The 19,099-nt window shown below is 33.7% G+C and overlaps 1 protein-coding gene across 1 annotated transcript in view; it reads right to left on the reverse strand.

Annotated features, from left to right (window-relative positions):
• Window positions 1-7: 7 nt before the first annotated feature.
• LOC129223055 (sodium-independent sulfate anion transporter-like) overlaps window positions 8-19,099 on the reverse strand; it is a gene marked incomplete in the record, with an annotated part of 130,798 nt that continues 111,706 nt past the window's right edge. The window contains 1 exon segment of the mRNA XM_054857620.1: window positions 8-2,179. Within this exon segment, the coding sequence (XP_054713595.1) occupies window positions 2,091-2,179 (89 nt within the window).

Below are 19,099 nucleotides of genomic sequence, written 5' to 3' on the forward strand. Positions count from 1 at the left end.
GTACATATATAAATATTAAGGGTGTTTGAAAACTCTTTGACACATTTAAAAAAACTTATAGAAAAACAACAAATTTTTGTATGAGTATGCAGTTTGCACAAGAATACTTCATAGGTTCATGAATATTTTTTGTCCTCATTTGTGCCAAATTCTTGTCATTGAAGCATCTGAAACCAACAGATCTACGATTTTTCCAAGGCGGGGCAAATCTTGAAACTGCTATCCCTACCCATCTTCCATCAAGTTTCTAATTGAGTTTCAATGAAAAAAGTACAGAAATAGAGTGAATTTGCCATTTCCTAGAAGTTGCAGCATGGGGCAAAAACCCTGGTATACTCCCCCTAGATCCAGCACTGATCTGAAGGTACGAATTACCCACAAGGAGCATAATCTTCCTCAGTTCATGCAAGCTGGAACATGGGATGAACTTGAGTACCATTTAAATATTGCTTGAGCTACAAATGGTGTACTCATTTAACTATAGTAATGAAAGCTATTATTCAAAGATTCAAATGGGCTGGCCACGTTATTAGATTAAATGAAGAACGATCAACGAACAAAATTTTTTTGGTGAAACCTAAGGTAAGGTGTGAACTAAAAGTTTAGAAAACAGTGGAACTTCATTAACAAGAAATCACTTAGCGTTAAATACTTTTTTGGTCTTGTGAGTCAACAATCAGTTGATAATTTACCCTATAAGATGAAATCCGGCCTACAGTTATCATGGTCCCATAGTTTTTGCCGAAACACGGTTCAACTGTATAATAAATAAAGTTAAAGGCCAAGGGGAAGAATGTTCCATGATATTGAAGAATAAAAGTCAATTTTTCTGCCAAACTCAGGTTGCAGTAGGAACTGATAGTTTATTTCAAACAGTATTTAACTAATATCAGTCCGGCAAGAAAGAATATAACAAAGAAAAGATTGGAGGGCTTCAAATTTAAAAAATGATTTTGAAAATTTGTGAGCAGCGACCTATGTCTTTCATTGTGACCTTTCAAATGTTATATATTGTTTATTCACTTGAATTAGAAATTAATATTATTTATTTTAAATACACCATTTTGTGGACCAAATTCACATGTTTTGTGAAAGAGGTAGACTTCAATATCATAGCGTTATACTATCCTTTAGGGTGTTTGACATGTCATAGCATGTTAGCATCAGCAGCAATCCCGATGTCTCAAGTGCCTTTTTGTCACCATGTGAAATTACTTTCAGATTTTATAGTTTTTATTAAAAATTTTTTTTGATTTACATATTTTCGCTCACTTTTGATACAAACTGTACATTTCAATTTAAAGCAAGTGGCATTAACGGTTTTATTGAGTGTAATGCATGTATTTAAAAAATTAATTGTGGATGAACTAAAAATAAATAATTGTTGATATTCAAAGTGATTATTTGAATTTATTACAAGTGAATGTATCAACTTTAAGTTTGCAAGTAATCAATTTGGTAGACATGCTTTGAATTAATATGAACATGTTTGGCTGGAAAAGATGAAGGGTTGCGAAAAAATGTAAACAAAAATAACTCTGAAAAGATGACAATTGGCGACTTAAAAGAAAAGCTGATAACAAAATTAGTTTACTGCAATTATTTTTCATGCACATACTTAACAACTAAATATCAAAATGCACAACTGTCAACTCTGGAAAATGGAAAATCAGGAGACTTTGGAAGGGAATGACATCAATGAGAAAGTTATAGTTCATTCATTAACAAATGCATATGCATTTCATCAACTAACTGCATTGAAAAGTTTTTTTTTTTTTCAAAATTTTAATTTTTACAGGTTTTTGTACAACATAGCAAAAATATAGAATTTCCTTGAATATATGTATATATATTGGAAGTGGCACTCAAATATACATATATCTTTTAGTTTTCTCTGTTTATTTAAACATGAAGGAAAATATCAGATCTTCAATGGAAATGTTCAAAGTTTTTACAATAATGAGAAGATTTAAAACGATTGAACAAAATATTTTAAAATGTTATATTTTCAACAAATATCAATAAACATGGTGCAGTTGCAAAAATTGTCCAGCACTAAAATATATATTTTTTAAGAAGTGATTGAAATGTCATGATCCATGGAGACTAGCATCATCACTTCTCAAGCTACAACTATCACTGTTGTATGCAGGAGGGGAAATAAAGCTCACAGATAAAGCTGAAAGAAAAAAAAAAGTACATCAATGGCTTATCTGTAAAATCTTTAAAACATAATTATCCAATTTTAATTAGTATAGACATTATTCAGTTAACTATAAGAGACTTAACAAAATTCATGGTTTCATTGTGTACCATGTAAGATGTTAAATGTACATAAAGTCAACTCTGAATAAGTCGAAGCTTTATAACTCAAATATTCTTTATCTTAAAGTTTCCATAAAGTCCAAAATTCTTGAGAAAGTTTTGGGAACTTCCCATAACTTGTAGGCTTTAGTGGGTCCCTTGAGACTGTGAGTTATTGAGAGTTGACTATATATATATACTAGTGTTTGCCCAGTGGTCGAAATTCGACCATATTCATAAATGAATATTTGAGAAAACGTGTATGAATTTAACTAATTCTAACATTTTTATTTCTACTCTTACTCATGTTTACTGCATCTGGAAGCATACAATTTTTATATGTACACAAAATAAAAAACAGTATTTTATCTGATGCGCAGATTGAAATTCATTTTTTACGCTTCTGCACATGGCATCAAAAGGGATGAAATGCCATTTACTGATGTCATTAGCGCACAGCGCAAATTATCGTAACCTGGAAACGTTGTTGACAACAAAACGTAAAACTTTTGCTCGGCTATGGAGTAGCGCGCCAAAGTACGTCACTTGTAACGTCATAAAGACCACGCTTTATTTCCAAAATCAAACATTAAAAAATAATAATAAAAACTGACTGTCAGGAAAATAAATTTTTTTTTCGCTTCATATTATTTCTTTTGCTTATTCTATCAATTTCATTGACTAAAAGTAGCACTTTTAACTGAAGAAAATAACCCCATTAAGAAATTGGTGTGGTCGTCAAATTCCTGGCTTGAATAATTTTATTTTGGATACCATGTTGTTTTGTGCTTACCCTATGCAAGTAGACATTTCCCTACTCTTTGTTTACATATGCAAAGGAAAAAGATTTTTCGCGATGGCATTGGAAACAAAAAATTTCACGCCAATGGATAAAAATCGCCTATCATCCAATTTTAGAATGGAATGAAGCAGCAAAACTCAGTTTATACGTAAAACTTCTGCGTGAACAATATTACTTACAAAACTTCTACTATTATTGAGTAATTTGCTTTGACATCGTCATTAGAAATATAAATTTCCAAGTATGAAATGAACGAACTCTACTCGTGACAACATAAACCGGTTCATTCGAAAACACTGGAGGTCGCAAAAAAAAAAGTACAATTGAAAAAAAAAGGCCGTCTTTGAGATTTGATTATGGTTAAGGGCGGTGCATGTCACACCTTTCAACACTTTCGACCCGCTCCCCCTTTTGTCACAAATTTTGCACTTCACCATATTCCCTCTTCCCTTAGTCACATGTCACGCTATTTTCCATAAACGTTCCTATTAAAATTTAAAAAAAAGCTTGTTGTCACGTTCTCCCCATTGTATGCCCCTCTTGTCATGTCTTTCCTCTCCCTTGTCACAAACTGTTACTATTTCGTGAACCCCACCTTAAAGTGGGACTTCATCCGTGGACAGCCCCTATTTTGTGGCAACCGTATGCAAATATACATTTCCCTACTCTTTGTTTTCGTATGCAAAGTAAAAACATTTCTCGAGCTGCAATCAGTGCCAAAAATTCAACTCCAATAGACAAAGAGCGCCCGCCAATTTAACAGTTATCGAAATCTTCCCGAATGAAATGATCCTGCAAAACTCAGATTATACATAAAACTTCTGCATGAACAATGCTTCTTTTAATAAGTTTAAGTTGCCTTGACCTTTACCGTTAGAATTATTAAGTTCCAAACAGTTAAATAAACGAATCCTACTTGCTACATTAAAAATTGTCCGTTCAAAAACACTGGACGTCGCAATAAAATTGCTATTTTTTTTAAAAATCGTGTTTGTGATTTGTTTACGATTTCGGAGAAAACTGACAAATGCACTTTTCAAAATTTTTGATTCCTCTACCCTTTGTCACAAAGTTTCACACTTCACCATAAACCCTCTTCCCTTTGCCAGATGTCATACTGAATTTCATTAGACGTTCTTATAAAAAAAAAAGCTTGATGTCTCATTCTCTCCATTGTATGTTCCTCTTTTCATTTATTTCCTCCACCTTGTCACGAACGGTTACAATTTAATGGAACCCCACCTTAAAGAGAGAGACTTGATTCGTAGTCAGTTCCTTGCAAATAGACATTTCTGTACTCCTTTTTTAAGAATGCAAAAGAAAAATATTTCTCGCCCTGGTATTGGTGCCAAAATGGATAAAGTTCACCAATTTCACAATGGAATCGTTTCCAAAATTTTAAAAGTATTTTTTTTCTGAAAGAGCATGCTTAAAAACATAGGATCTAACCATTTTAAAAATAATTTGTTTAGGTTTAATATTTTTAAAAAATTACTTAAATCGGTGCGCTTTCATTATTTACGCTTCTGCCGATGACATCACAAATGATGAAATGCCATTCAGTATTGCCATTCACAGAGCAAAATATTTAATTTGCACCTTTACTCACATGTATTGGCAACGATATGGTTGATAGCACGCGTAGAGTGCAATTTTAATTCGCTTCTTGATTATCATAACGTGGAAACGTGGTGGAAAGATGGGCCAAAGAGCATCATTTGTGATGTCATCAAGACCACACCTTGTTTGAAAAATCTGACATTTTAAAAAAACAATTAAAAAATAACTGTTGGGAAAATGAAAGTATTTTCTGGGCTCTTGTTATTATTATTATTTATTTTTTTTTGCTTATTCTATCAATTTCAGTGACAAAAAGTACTACTTTTGACTGAAGGAAACAACCCCATTGTCTATGTGAAATTACTGGACGTTGTAATAATATGCCAATTTTATCAAAAGTTTTGTGGTGATAGCAAATGCAGGTATTATTGGGAGCTGGAACTGAAAGCCGCCCTCACTCCGTAAAATGATTTATCTAAATATTAAAATCGCGAAAACATGATCAAAATGAAATTATTTTAAATGCCCGTAGTCACTTAAAAAGCCTCAATAATAAAAACAAATGCAAGTATTTCATTTCTTTATGCTCAAGCGAGAATTGGTAACAACACAATATTATCCAGCAATTTCTTCATGCTAACTATGTCGCGTGAAAAAGCAAATAAAAATAAATTTTCACTAACTTTTAACTGCTTCTAGCGCGTTTTCTAGCCATTTTAGCGGATTGGCATTTTTGAACGGTAAACCGGGTAAAACATGTTTTATAGTATTTTGCACGAGCTTTCCAACCATACCAAGCTCAAAGCGCTAAAATGTATTTTTCATGTAGAAAGAGCTGTTTAAAAAACCAATTAAAACTTAATGTTTCACGCTTCCAACAATAAATTTCAACAATGGAAAAGAGATAAAATTGAAAATTTTGAGTTTCGCTAACTAAAAAATGCTTATAACTTTTTTTCTAGTGGATTTAGGTTATTGGACCTTGGGCGTCCTGACAATTTCTTCGTTAAGAGTATTTTTTAAAGACCTTTCCAACCATATCAAATTCGAAAAAAATTGGACCATCCGTTCCCATAGAAAGAGTAATTTAGGACGAAAATGCATTTTTTATTAATATCTCCATTAATTAGCGTTCGATTTCAAAAAATTTTATTGATGACACTAAAGCTCGGCAATAGCTACTGAACAAAAAAAGAATGAAGGAAATCGGTTCACAAACAGAGGAGGAATCGGTATCGAAAGAAAACAGCTTGCCTATCTTAATATATAAAAATGGAGTTTGGTAAATTTGTTCCCTAAGATCTCAGAAACTACCCGGCAGATTTGGCTGAAACTTTCACCGTTTGTTCTTTTTGGTACTGGGGAGGTTTGTAGACCAGTTCGAAAAAGATCCGATTGTTAGTTCCTTTTTTATTCTAATATGTCCAAATTTTCGCATAAATGCCCCAATATGACGGTGAAAAAATACGTGCACATATTAAAATTATGTGTCCATCGAAAGCGCTTATTTTTCTGCTGAAGATGGCCTCTGTTAGAAAGTTCTAAGCTGTATGAAAAACGAGATATGAGCTTTTTTTATTCCATGTTCGAAGGCTCTCCTCAACCTAATTCATTATTTAGTGTATCATCTCAACTCTCAGTTGATAGCTAGAATTGTTGTACTGTTCAATATTTTTGCGTTTCGTGTGACTGTTTGAGGCTTTTCTCAAGTCAAATCTTAAAGTAACGTTTTTTCACAAGAGTGGCTGATAATAAATGGATTTGGCTGATTATTTTCCATTTAAATGGAACTTTAATGAAATTATTGTTATATTTTTATTATTTGTGCGATCAGACTCATGATCCAATCTACCAGTAGAAATCTCGATAAACTCTTTGCAAAGATTTCAGTAGCTTATGCGAATACATTTGTGCAATTTTTTCAACTGCCGCTGTTAACAAAATATCGCCATTAAAAGAATCTTTAAAACTTTTTTCAAGATGTAAAATAATCCACCATAAACTAAATTAGGCAAATCCATTAAAGAGCACAAAAACATCCAAAAATTTTTCTTTTTGCACATTTTCAAACAATCGCCAAATTTTACTACTCATTTTGGAAACATTTTGGATGAAAATGTTTAGCTCCATGTTATGGTGACTAGAAGTATCTCAGGATTTGGCGACAATATCTTTTTGACGAAAATTAGTAACAGACCGTTTTACAATTTTTGTTAGCCGGCCGAAGACATGGATTTTAGCTGTATTAATGAAGATTTTTACTATTAATTTTAATGTAATGGAGAATTTTAGATGAGCCGTTATCGTTATTTCAGAATGGTTGATGCTGATGTTGATTTTGAGGGACTGACGTCGATATTCTAAGATGACGTTTCGAGAATTCATTGAAAAGGGAATTTTTTTGAAGCTATTATGCTAATTCTGTTGGGGTTAAAAAAGGGTGTCTTCCCAGTTTAGCCGACATTTCGTCCCCCCCCCCCCGTTTTCTTATTCAATCATACCTTTTGATATACTAAAATATTAAAGGCGGGAGGAAGTTTGAAATGTCGGCAAAACTGGGGATAAACCAAAACCAAAAACAGAATGTTGATGTTATTTTGAAAATTTTTCTTATTCCGAAGGGAGGGGGAGGGGGGATGACTATTTTCCTTATTCAGATACATATTTTTAGAGGGACTGTTGACGATATTTTAAAACTGAAACCCTCATTCTAACTCAAATCTGAACGTTTTTTCCACTTCATAAGTATTCAGGTTTTGAATGTTTTATGTGTTTAAAAGTATAGTAGCTTAGTCTTATTTAAAAATACTTGACACCCGTATTGTTTTTCATAATATGCAGCAATATTGAAAATTATTTTAATGCCGCCCGGATTGGTATAAATTCAACGCTGAATGGGACACTCAAATTGATATCAACCTTGCCAAAAATGTAATTATTTTCTTGCACGTTCTGTTGTTGATATTTTCAAAATTTATGGAACTCGCTTCTTCGTAATAGCTTATGCGAATACATTTGTGCAATTTTTTCAACTGTTGCTGTTTTTGAAGCCAATGTTTCTCAGCTTTCCCCATGTAAACAAAATATCGCCATAAAAAGAATCTTTAAAACTTTTTTCAAGATGTAAAATAATCCACCATAAACTAAATTAGGCAAATCCATTAAAGAGCACAAAAACTTCCATAAATTTTTCCTTTTTGCACATTTTCAAACAATCGCCAAATTTTACTACTCATTTTGTAAACATTTTGGATGAAAATGTTTAGCTCCATGTTATGGTGACTAGAAGCAGCTCAGGATTTGGCGACAATATCTTTTTGACGAAAATTAGTAACAGATTGTTTTACAATTTTTGTTAGCCGGCCGAAGACATGGATTTCAGCTGTATTAATGAAGATTTTTACTATTAATTTTAATGTAATGGAATGATAATAATATAATAATAATATAATGATAATCTATATATCTATATATATAAAAATGAAGTTTGGTAAATTTGTTCCCTAAGATCTCAGAAACTACCCAGCAGATTTGGCTGAAATTTTCACCGTTTGTTCAGTTTGGTACTGGGAAGGTTTATAGACCAGTTCGAAAAAAATCCGATTGATAGTTCCCTTTTTATTCCAATTTTAGTCCCAATTTTCGCATAAATGTCCCAATATGGGGGTGAAAAAAAACGTGCACATATTAACATTATCTGTCCATCGAAAGCGCCAATTTTTCTGCTGAAGTAGCATCTGTTCGAAGTTTCTAAGTTGTATAAAAAACGAGTTATGAGCTTTTTTTGTTCCCTGTTCGAAGGCTTTCATCAACCCAAGTCATTATTTAGTGTGTCATCTCAACTCCCAAGAATTGTTGTATTGTTGAATATTTTTGCGTTTCGTCTGACTTTTTGAGACTTTTCTCAAGTCAAATCTTAAAGTAACGTTTTTCCACAAGATTGGCTAAAAATAAATGGATTTGGCTGATCATTTTACTTTTAAACAGAACTTATGTAATTAACGGTTTATTATTGTTATTTATGCTGATTGGACACTTGCTCACTATATCCAACCAACCAGCAGGAATATCGCCAGAATTTTTTCAGAGAGATTTCAGTAGCTGATGCATTTGGCAGTTTTTTCCACTGTCGCTGTTTTTGAGCCCAAAGACTACGTAATAATGTTTCTCAGCTTTCACCATATAAACAAAATATCGCCAATCAAAGATAATTAAAAAAAAAAAAAATACTGTGTAAAATAAGTCAACAACTAAATTAGGCAAATCCATAAACCGCACAAAAACTTCCATTAATTTTTCTTTTTGCACGATTTCAAACAATCGCCAAATTTTACTACTTATTTTGGAAACATTTCGGATGAAACCGTTTAGCGCCATTTTATTTTGACCAAAAGTGTCTCAGCATATAGCAACAAGATTTCTATAATAAAAATTAGTAAGGAGGGGGAGTATTATCGAAAGTGTCCCAAAATGATTCTCGCAGATTTGGTAAGATTTTAAACCGCACCAAGTGCCCACAAAAATTGAAATTTCCCAAAATAACGAAAGCAAGTGTAAGGGGAACACGGGCGGCTACATTTTTAAAATTAGTTCGTACATCAATAGCCATACAAAGAAGGTTTTAGATTTAAAAAAAAAGTACTAACAGATAAATCTTTTTAAACATGTAAAGTTTAATTTCATATTTCGGAAATTCTTCAAATTTGTATATGCTTAAATGTCGTGCTTTCGTTTCTAATTGAATACTATTTTGTTCTTTATACTTATTGCTATTTTAGTTTAATGAGTAAGGAAGAAGCTTGATTTTTAATCACGTCAAAAAGGTTTGCTTTAAATTCTTTCTCTTAAAACAGAAAACAAGAGCAAGTAACGATTGTTTCTCATAATTATTACTGACCCAGGCAACGCCGGGTATTTTTGCTAGAATATATATATAAATGAATGTTGGTAAATTTGTTCCCTAAGATCTCAGAAACTACCCGGTAGATTTGGCTGAGACTTTCACCGTTTGTTCTTTTTGGTACTGAGGAGGTTTGTAGATCAGTTCGAAAAAAATCCGATTGAGAGTTCCTTTTTTATTCTAATTTGTCCAAATTTTCGCATAAATGCCCCAATATTACGGTGAAAAAATACGTGCACATATTAAAATTATGTGTCCATCGAAAGCGCTTATTTTTCTGCTGAAGATGGCATCTGTTACAAAGTTCTAAGTTGTATTAAAAACGAGTTATTAGCTTTTTTTGTTCCATGTTCGAAAGCTTTCCTCAACCCAATTCATTATTTAGTGTATCATTTCAACTCCCAGTTCATAGTTAGAATTGTTGAATTTTTATGTGTTTCGTCTGACTGAGACTTTTCTCAAGTCAAATCTTAAAGTAACGTTTTTTCTTTTTTCCCCAAGATTGGCTGAAAATAACTAGATTTGGTTGATTATTTTCCATTTAAACGGAACTTTAGTGTAATTAATGTTTTTTTAAATTATTTGTGCTGATCGGATTTTTTAATCATTATCCAATCTAACAGCAGAAACCTCGCCAAAATTTATGCAGAAAGATTTCAGCAGCGAATGCGTTTGGCAGTTTTTTCAACTGTCGCGGTTTTTGAAGTCAAAGACTACGTAATAATGTTTGTCAGCTTTCACCATGTAAACAAAATATCGTCAATCAAAGAATATTTAAAAACATTTTTTACTGTAAAATAATCCAGCAACTAAATTATGTAAATCCATAAACAGCACAAAAACTTCCATTAATGTGACTTTGTGCACAAATTCAAACCATCGCCAAATTTTACTACTTATTTTGGAAACAGTTCGGTTAAATTGTTTAGAGCCATTTTATGGTGACCAAAAGTATCTTAGCATATGGCGACAATATCTCTTTAACAAAAATTAGGGGGATATTTCGATAATTGGGAATCTGGCGCGGTCGTCTCATTTTTGGCGTAAATAATTTTATTTTGGTAACCCTGCTGATTTATAGTAACCCTATGTGAATAGATATTTCCGATCTCTTTGTTTTGATTTGCAAAGAAAAATACCTCTCGCGCAGGCGCTGGAGCCAAAAATTAACGCCAATGAAGAAAGATAGCCAGATTCCCAATTATCGAAATATCTCCAAAATTAGTAATATACCGTTTTACAAAGTAAGGAGGGGGAGCATTATCCAAGGTATCCCAAAACGATTCCCGCAAATTCGGCAACATTTTTAATCTCACCAAGAATTCACAATAATTGAAATTTTCCAAAATAACTAAGGCAAGTTTAAGGGGATCAGGAGCGCGTGGCTACATTTTTTTTAAACAGTTCGTTCTTCAATAGACATACAGAGAAGGTAAGACTCTATGTAAAAAAAATATAAGTATTAACTGATAAATCTTTTTAAACATGTGAAGTTTAATTTCATATTTCGGAAATTCTTCAAATTTGTATATGCTTAAATTTTGTGTTTTCGTTTCTGAATGAATACTATTTTGCTCTTTTTACTTATTGCTACTTTAGTTTTATGAGTAAAGAAGAATCTAGATTTTAAATCACGTCAAAAAGGTGTGTTTTAAGTTCTTTCACTTAAAACAGAAAACAAATGCAAGTAACGATTGTTTCTCATAATTATTGCTAACCCAGGCAACGCCGGGTATTTTTGCTAGTTAATATATAAAGATATACAGGCTTAAAAATTTTTGGTGGTCGGCTAGTGGTTGATTATTGGTACAATATGCATTCGGTACTATACTCTCTTTATATTATAGCCTCACGAAATGCAATGTTTTTGTTTTTTTTTCATTGCAATGCTTAGATAGACCAACAACCTGAGACAGCCAAAGAGTTTCCAAATGGTTCCCTAAATGGTTTAAACAAAACAGAAAGAATTATCATAACTTTTCCTATTCTAGGAGTTAAATTTTGTAGTGACAGACACAAGAATATTTTAAAAAAAAAAAGTTTGGGAGATATCTATTTTTTCAGCCATAGATTTCATATATGGGCACAGTTTTTATTATTCTTCAATAAAGTAAATGAAGTATACATTGAGGATCTATTACCCCCCCCCCCCTCCCCCCAAAAAAATTAATTGACAGGCCATCTTTTTAACACAATCTGATTATAATCTCTTTCACAGGGTGGCGACACTGGAAAAAAAAAGTTTCCTGCCTTTTCCCTGATTAAGTTCCCTGATTTTATATATATTATCTCCCCCCCCCCTGACCAAATTTCCCTGATTTACGTTACCAATGATAATGGTTTCCTTTCTTTGCCCTACCTGAAAAGCATTGCATATTAAATAAAATGCATTGTTTAAAACCGTTTAAGCTGCTAATTAAAAATATATTTTGAAAGGATGCTCCTTTTTTTTTTGGTAAAAATTGTATATTAAGTTATTGACAGAGAAATATTGTAGGAAATCTAAAACAAATACGTCCAGAAACCAGTTAACATAAGTATTCTATATTAAAACCACTCTTAAAGACATATCTAATTATGATAAAACTAAAAAAATTAAATGGAAATAATCTTGAACTGAATTTTCAAGCAGTATAATAGTTGGTGCAAGAATAACAAACAAGTGACAGTTAAAGCATGGAAGTAATGTAGTTTTATTTACGTAAATAATACTGCCGTGTGCAGGTAAATGGCAGTACCTGCAGAAATTAGTTTTCAAGGTATTTGAAGAAATGTGTGGTGGATTCAGTACTAACAATAGGAAAATGTTGGAATTCGACATTTTTTTCGCCCCTCTTTTTCAGCGGAATCCAAATAAGCGAGTATGTACAATAAGGGTAAACGTACCATAGATAACAAAAATGTAAAAGAAAATGAAGAATGTTCAGTTTCTGCCCTTTACTTGCACACAGCAGAATAGACATATTTATGTAAAACAAATTGAAATATTTTAACAACCAGTCATATTGAGCTATTCTCTAATTAAGAATTTAAGTTTTAATGAGTGAATACAGTATTTTAACTAATAAAAAATAATGAAAAACATTCACTTGTGTACACAACTCATTTTCAAATGATTTCATTAGTTGTTGAAAAAAAAATTTAGATTACTATAGTAACAAACCAGAATTGAAATACAAAAACAATTATTAATTTCAAAATGTATATGTATATGGTTTTAAAATAAAAGAGTTTTAAAGGCTGACAAAAAAAAAAAAAAAAAAAACCCTTTGTGTAATCTGAAGTGACAGCGAATAATACCATGGCAAAAAAACAAATTTGATTAAGTCAAAATTCAATTTTAGCAATAAATTAAAAACCCGAAGTGATAACTTTTAAGATTTTTACAGCATTAATTTAAAAAACAAAGATTCTTTCTTGAAATTGTGATAACAATATGCTAATTACTTCAAGACAATGAGTAAAAGCAAGGGAGCAAAGTCATAAATGACGGCTGTCGCGATCCAGGTTAGCCTTGAACTTTTATTTTTTGAACTTTTCCTTTTGCCCACCGCTTTCCTGATTTGAAGTGAACTGATGGAGATAAAAAATAAATAGAATCGTTAGAACAACGAAAATGATTTTTTTAATACAGTCCGATTTGCAAAGCTTGTTTTTTGAATTTGTAAATATTGTTAATATATTGATTTTTTTTCGTTTGATAGTACTGTGGTTTTTTAGTCAATTTTAGTAACTCTCCATGAAGTCAAAAGATGCAAACGCCCAGAAAGAATCGGAAAATGGTAAGATTTTTACCTGAAATTCAAACTTAAGATACCGATTATTACATTTTTTGGCGCCCCCGGGTGGGCGTTTGCAATTATATTGAATTAAGTTAAGGAAACTAATAATATTTGATAAAAATAGCTTTTTTTTTTCTTAATATAAATGATGGAGAGTTTGAAGAAATTACGCACTCCATTACGAAGTGGTTTTTCGAGAATCGCTAACCAACTGGAAGAATACTTAAAAGCTACAAATTGTAGTCAAGATGAAATAGAAGTCTTAATTAACCAGTTGAGTGAGAAATGGTGTGCACTTGATATGAAAGAAAAAGAAATTCATGAAATATTAGCTAATGATTCTGATTGTGCTCAAGAGGATTTTGATGTTGAATATAACGTATATGAGTCGTACAAAGAAAAATTCATACGACTTAGAACGAAAGCTGAAAAAATGCTGCGCAGTACTAATAATGAAATTTCAACTGTTGTGACTGAAACGGAGTTAAATAAACGCCGATTTAAGTTACCGCGAGTGGAGTTGAAAAAATTTAATGGGGATATTAAGGAGTGGCTCGGTTTTTGGGGTCAGTTCAGAAAAATTCATGAAGACATAAATATAGCACCTGAAGATAAATTTATTTATTTAGCTCAAGCTACTGTAGAAGGCTCCCGTGCCAGGGAACTCGTTGATTCGTTTCCCCCATCTGCGGAAAATTACGAACAAGCAATTTAATGTTTAACTGCCAGATTTGGTAGGGAAGACTTGCTCATTGAAGTTTATATAAGAGAATTATTGAGTCTAGTGCTGACAAATTCAATGGGTCAAAAGAAGATGCACCTGGCCAAGTTATATGATAAAATAGAATCACATATCCGAGCATTAAATTCCCTGGGTGTTACTTCCGATAAATACGCTTCAATTTTGTATCCATTAGTTGAAAGTTGTTTACCAGAAGATATTATTAGAATATGGGAAAGAAGCATGACTTTAAAAAATGAAAATACTAAAGAATTAAATAAATTGACCTCTCTAATGAATTTTTTGAAAACAGAGGTTGAAGGGGAAGAAAGAATTTCCTTAGCGAAAGAAAGTTTCAGCTTCGATTCGAGGCGAATGAAGAAACATTCCTCACCACCTCGCCCGAGTGGAGGGGAAGAAGAGAAAATTCCAACTGCAGTCGGACTTTTTGGTTCTACAAATTCGAACACGTGTATTTTGTGAGAAGAAAAATCATGAATCATCTGCTTGCCGATATGTGCTGAAAATGAATTTAGATGATAGAAAGAAGATATTAATGAAAAAGGGCTGTTGTTTTTGCTGCCTTAAAGTGGATCATAGAACTCGAACGTGTAAAGTAAGAATTAATTGTGATCGATGTAATGGAAAACATGCAACTATAATGTGCAACGAAAATAAACACCAAGAGCGCGATAAATTGAAGACAGATGTACTGAAAGGGAATGACGGTCAAAATGCTATGAATGACACAGTGCTAAGTAACCGCACTTGTAGTCCGAACATTCTGTTGCAGACCTTGTACGTCAGATTACGAGGCAAAAAGGGAGGGAAAATCGTGAGATGTCTTATTGATTCTGGCTCCCAACGGTCATATCTGAGTAAACGAGTCGCTGAAGAAATGCAATATGATCGTCTTAAAGAAGAGAAAGTTATACATAATTTGTTTGGTGGTAAAGAACACATAGAAAAACATTACCGACACAGAGTATTAGTCAGCAGTATTAACAAAGAATATCACTGCAATTTTGAGGTACTTGACCAAGAAAAAATATGTTCTAAAATACCAACTTTGAAGTTAGACCCATGTGCGCAAGAATTGAACAAAAGAAATATAATTTTGACAGATCAATTGATTCCAAAAGAAACAGAATCTGAAGACATAGATTTATTAATTGGAGCTGATGTAGCAGGTAAGCTTCTCACTGGAAAAGTCATAGTTCTGCCATGTGGACTCGTAGCGGTCGGAACACATCTTGGATGGACCTTGATGGGGAAAATGCCGTTTGACGATCATGATGACAATTCTACAATGGTGGTAACGAATTTATTTATGAAAGATTTTACCATTACAGAAATGTGGAACCTTGATGTGATAGGCATTACTGATCCGATCATTAAAAAAGGCAAGGAAGAAAAGGATTTGCAAATGAAACTGCAATTTCAGAATTCTGTTTTTATAAATAATGAAGGACGGTATGAAGTGGCATTACCGTGGGCCGAAGATCGTCTACCATTACCTACAAATAAAGAATTAGCGCTTAAACGCCTGGAGACAACAACACGGAAACTTTGCTCTCAAAATTTAATTAATCGATATGATGAAGTTTTAAAAAATTGGGAAGATTCAGGCATAACCGAGGAAGTGAAACAAAGCGAAAATATTGATAGCGGACACTACTTGCCCCACAGACCAGTGATTAAAGAAAGCAGTTCTACTCCCGTACGGCCTGTGTTTGATGCGTCTGCAAGAACTAAATTTTCGCCGTCACTGAATCAATGTTTAGAAGCTGGACCCAATTTAATTGAATTAATCCCATCACTTTTGCTAAGATTCAGAGAGAATAAATATGGTGTCGTTGCAGACATAGAAAAAGCTTTTTTACAGATTAGCATTAGGCCACCAGATAGAGAAAATCTTAAATTTTTCTGGTGGAAGAACATAGATACAAAAGAACTGAAAATATTTCAGCACACCAAAGTTGTGTTCGGAGTAAATAGTAGTTCATTTTTATTGGGTTCAGTTTTAGATTATCATTTTCAAAACTGCATGAAAAATACAGAACACGATCAGAAAGTTGTAGAAAAACTGAAACATAGTTTTTACGTAGATAACGTTTTATCCAGCCTTGAAAGTGAAGCTGAACTTCAAAATTTCATTGAAGAATCTCGTAACATTATGGCACAAGCAAAATTTAATCTAAGATGTTGGCAATATTCGAACGATAAAAACCCTGAAGTCGAAACAAATCTTTTAGGATTGATTTGGAACCGAGAAACGGATACAATTAAATTGAGTTTGAATTGGATAGAAGACCAACATTTTGACAAAATCACTAAACGAGTGATTCTAGCTGTTACATACAAAGTGTTTGATCCAGTGGGTTTTGTGAGTCCAGTTCTCCTTCTACCTAAGCTGATGTTGCAGGACTTGTGGAAATCTGGAATATCCTGGGATGCAGAAGTAGACGAAAGCATGAAAGAAAAATTTCTTCATTGGTTTGAAGACCTCTGTCTGCTAAAAGAAGTCTCAATTCCACGATGGGTGCAGTGCCATGAAAAGAATAAGAAGTCTTGTAGCATCCACACGTTTTGTGATGCCAGCGGGCGTGCCTATGCTGCTACGGTATTTTTAAGAATCCAGACGGACACAGAGGTTGAGGTTCACTTCGAAATCCAGAGTGACTCCTGCCAAGCAGATAACTATACCTCGTCTTGAATTGATTGCTGCCACTGTTGGAGCAAGACTATGCACATCAGTTTTAGAAAGTTTGCAATGGCAGAATGTTGAACTTACATTTTGGACAGACTCGACTGTTGTCTTGTCTTGGATACAAAAAGAAGAAATATGGACAGTTTACGTGGCTAACAGAATACGTGAAATAAGGAAGTTAACAAAGCCAAATTCATGGAAATTTGTGAAAGGAGTAGAGAATCCAGCCGACCTTCCTTCCAGGGGCTGCTCAGCTAAACAACTGCTGGTGATGAGATGGTGGGAGGGCCCGCTTTGGTTAAAGAAGAATGAAGACGAATGGCCACTATTTGATTTGGTTTTCAATGATGAAGAAATTTCTCGAGAAAAGCGAAGGAGTACTGTGATAAATACCCAAGTCAATGTGGAAAGCGAAGCTATGTTTCACAGATACTCAAATTATCCGAGACTCATTAGAATCATTGGATGGATTTATAGGTTCTACTTGAATTCGAAGTCTAAAAATTCTAAACAAAAAGGAAATCTAAGTGTACAGGAGATAAAAAATGCGGAAAAAAGTTTACTTAGGATGGTACAACGAGAATCATTTCCAGAAGGAACCAATGAACAAAGAATTAGACAACTTAATCCCGTGCTTGATAAAAGTGGTCTCCTAAGAGTAGAAACGAGAATTTTTAGAAGAAAAGATAAAAAGAATTTTCGATTGCCAATAATTTTGCCATCGCAACACCGAATCGTGAACATGCTCATAGAAAGTAAACATCAAGAACTCAGACATGCTGGAGTTCAGGCGTTGATGAATCATCTCAGAGAGAACTATTGGATTCTCCAGAACCGGAAAACGGTTAGAAAAGCTATCTCGACATGTGTACGATGCAAACGATTCACTGTGACCCATTCAGAACCGAAATGCCCTCCTTTGCCTGAGGATAGAGTTAGAGATGCAACAATATTCGAAATCACAGGCACAGATCTTGCTGGACCGTTATACTTGAGAGACGGAATAAAAGCCTGGATAGTTCTCTACACTTGTGCTGTGTATCGTGCGGTGCATATAGAACTGATAACCTCTTTAACAGCAGAAGCCTTTTTCCAAGCGTTAAGAAGATTTATTGCTAGACGAGGAAGGCCAGAAATTTTATATTCCGATAATGGAGGCAACTTCGTTAAAGCTCACAATGAATTAAGCAAACTAGATTGGGGAAAGATAGAATCACAGTCGTCGCTGAAGAAAATAACCTGGAGGTTCATACCACCTTCAGCCCCTTGGTGGGGTGGATGGTGGGAGCGGTTGATAGGTACGATAAAGCAAATTCTGCGTCGAGTTTTAGGTCAAGCTTCACTGACTTACGAAGAGCTGAACACAGTAATGTGTGATATCGAAAGCCTGATAAACTCGAGACCTTTAACGTACTTGTCAGAAGATGTAAATGATTTGGTTGCACTGTCTCCTTCCATGTTCCTCCAAGAAACCAGAGAATGCGGCGTACCTGATATCGATATAGTAGATGTCACCTACTTGCGAAAAAGATATTCATATCTACAACGAGTACGTGCAGACCTACGAAAGAGATTTCGGCAAGAATACCTTGGACAACTGAAACATGCAAGAAAATGTCCGAAGGAAGCTAAGCCTCCTTCTGTAGGCGAAATTGTTCTCATAGGATCAGACAACCTAAAACGGTTGCAATGGCCACTTGGACGAATTCTTGAAGTCCTACCAGGCAAGGATGGCATTGCCAGAGTTGTCCGCATAAAAACTAAGTCCGGAATTGTCACACGTCCTGTGCAACGTGTGTACAGTTTAGAAATAATAGAAAACGATGAAGGTACACTTTTGAGAGATAAAGCCACTACTCGGAAGAACCAGGAACCAGTGGTAACGCGAAGTGGACGAATAGTAAAAGAACCCAAGAGACTACGCTTCACAGCAGATTGAGTTCTTCATTAGTGAAGAGCTCAAGGTGGGAGGATGTCGCGATCAAGGTTAGCCTTGAACTTTTATTTATTGAACTTTTCCTTTCGCCCTTCGCTTTCCTGATTTGAAGTGAACTGATTGAGATAAAAAAATAAATAGAATCGTTAGAACAACGAAAATGATTTTTTAATACAGTCCGATTTGCAAAGCTTGTTCTTTGAATTTGTAAATATTGTTAATATATTGAATTTTTTTTAGTTTGATAGTACTGTGATTTTTTTAGTCAATTTTAGTAACTCTCCATGAAGTCAAAAGATGCAAACGCCCAGAAAGAATCGGAAAATGGTAAGATTTTTACCTTGAAATTTAAACTCAAAATACCGATTATTACAGAACATTAGG

The sequence above is a fragment of the Uloborus diversus genome, chromosome 5, assembly GCF_026930045.1.
Source record: "Uloborus diversus isolate 005 chromosome 5, Udiv.v.3.1, whole genome shotgun sequence".
NCBI lineage: Eukaryota > Metazoa > Arthropoda > Arachnida > Araneae > Uloboridae > Uloborus > Uloborus diversus.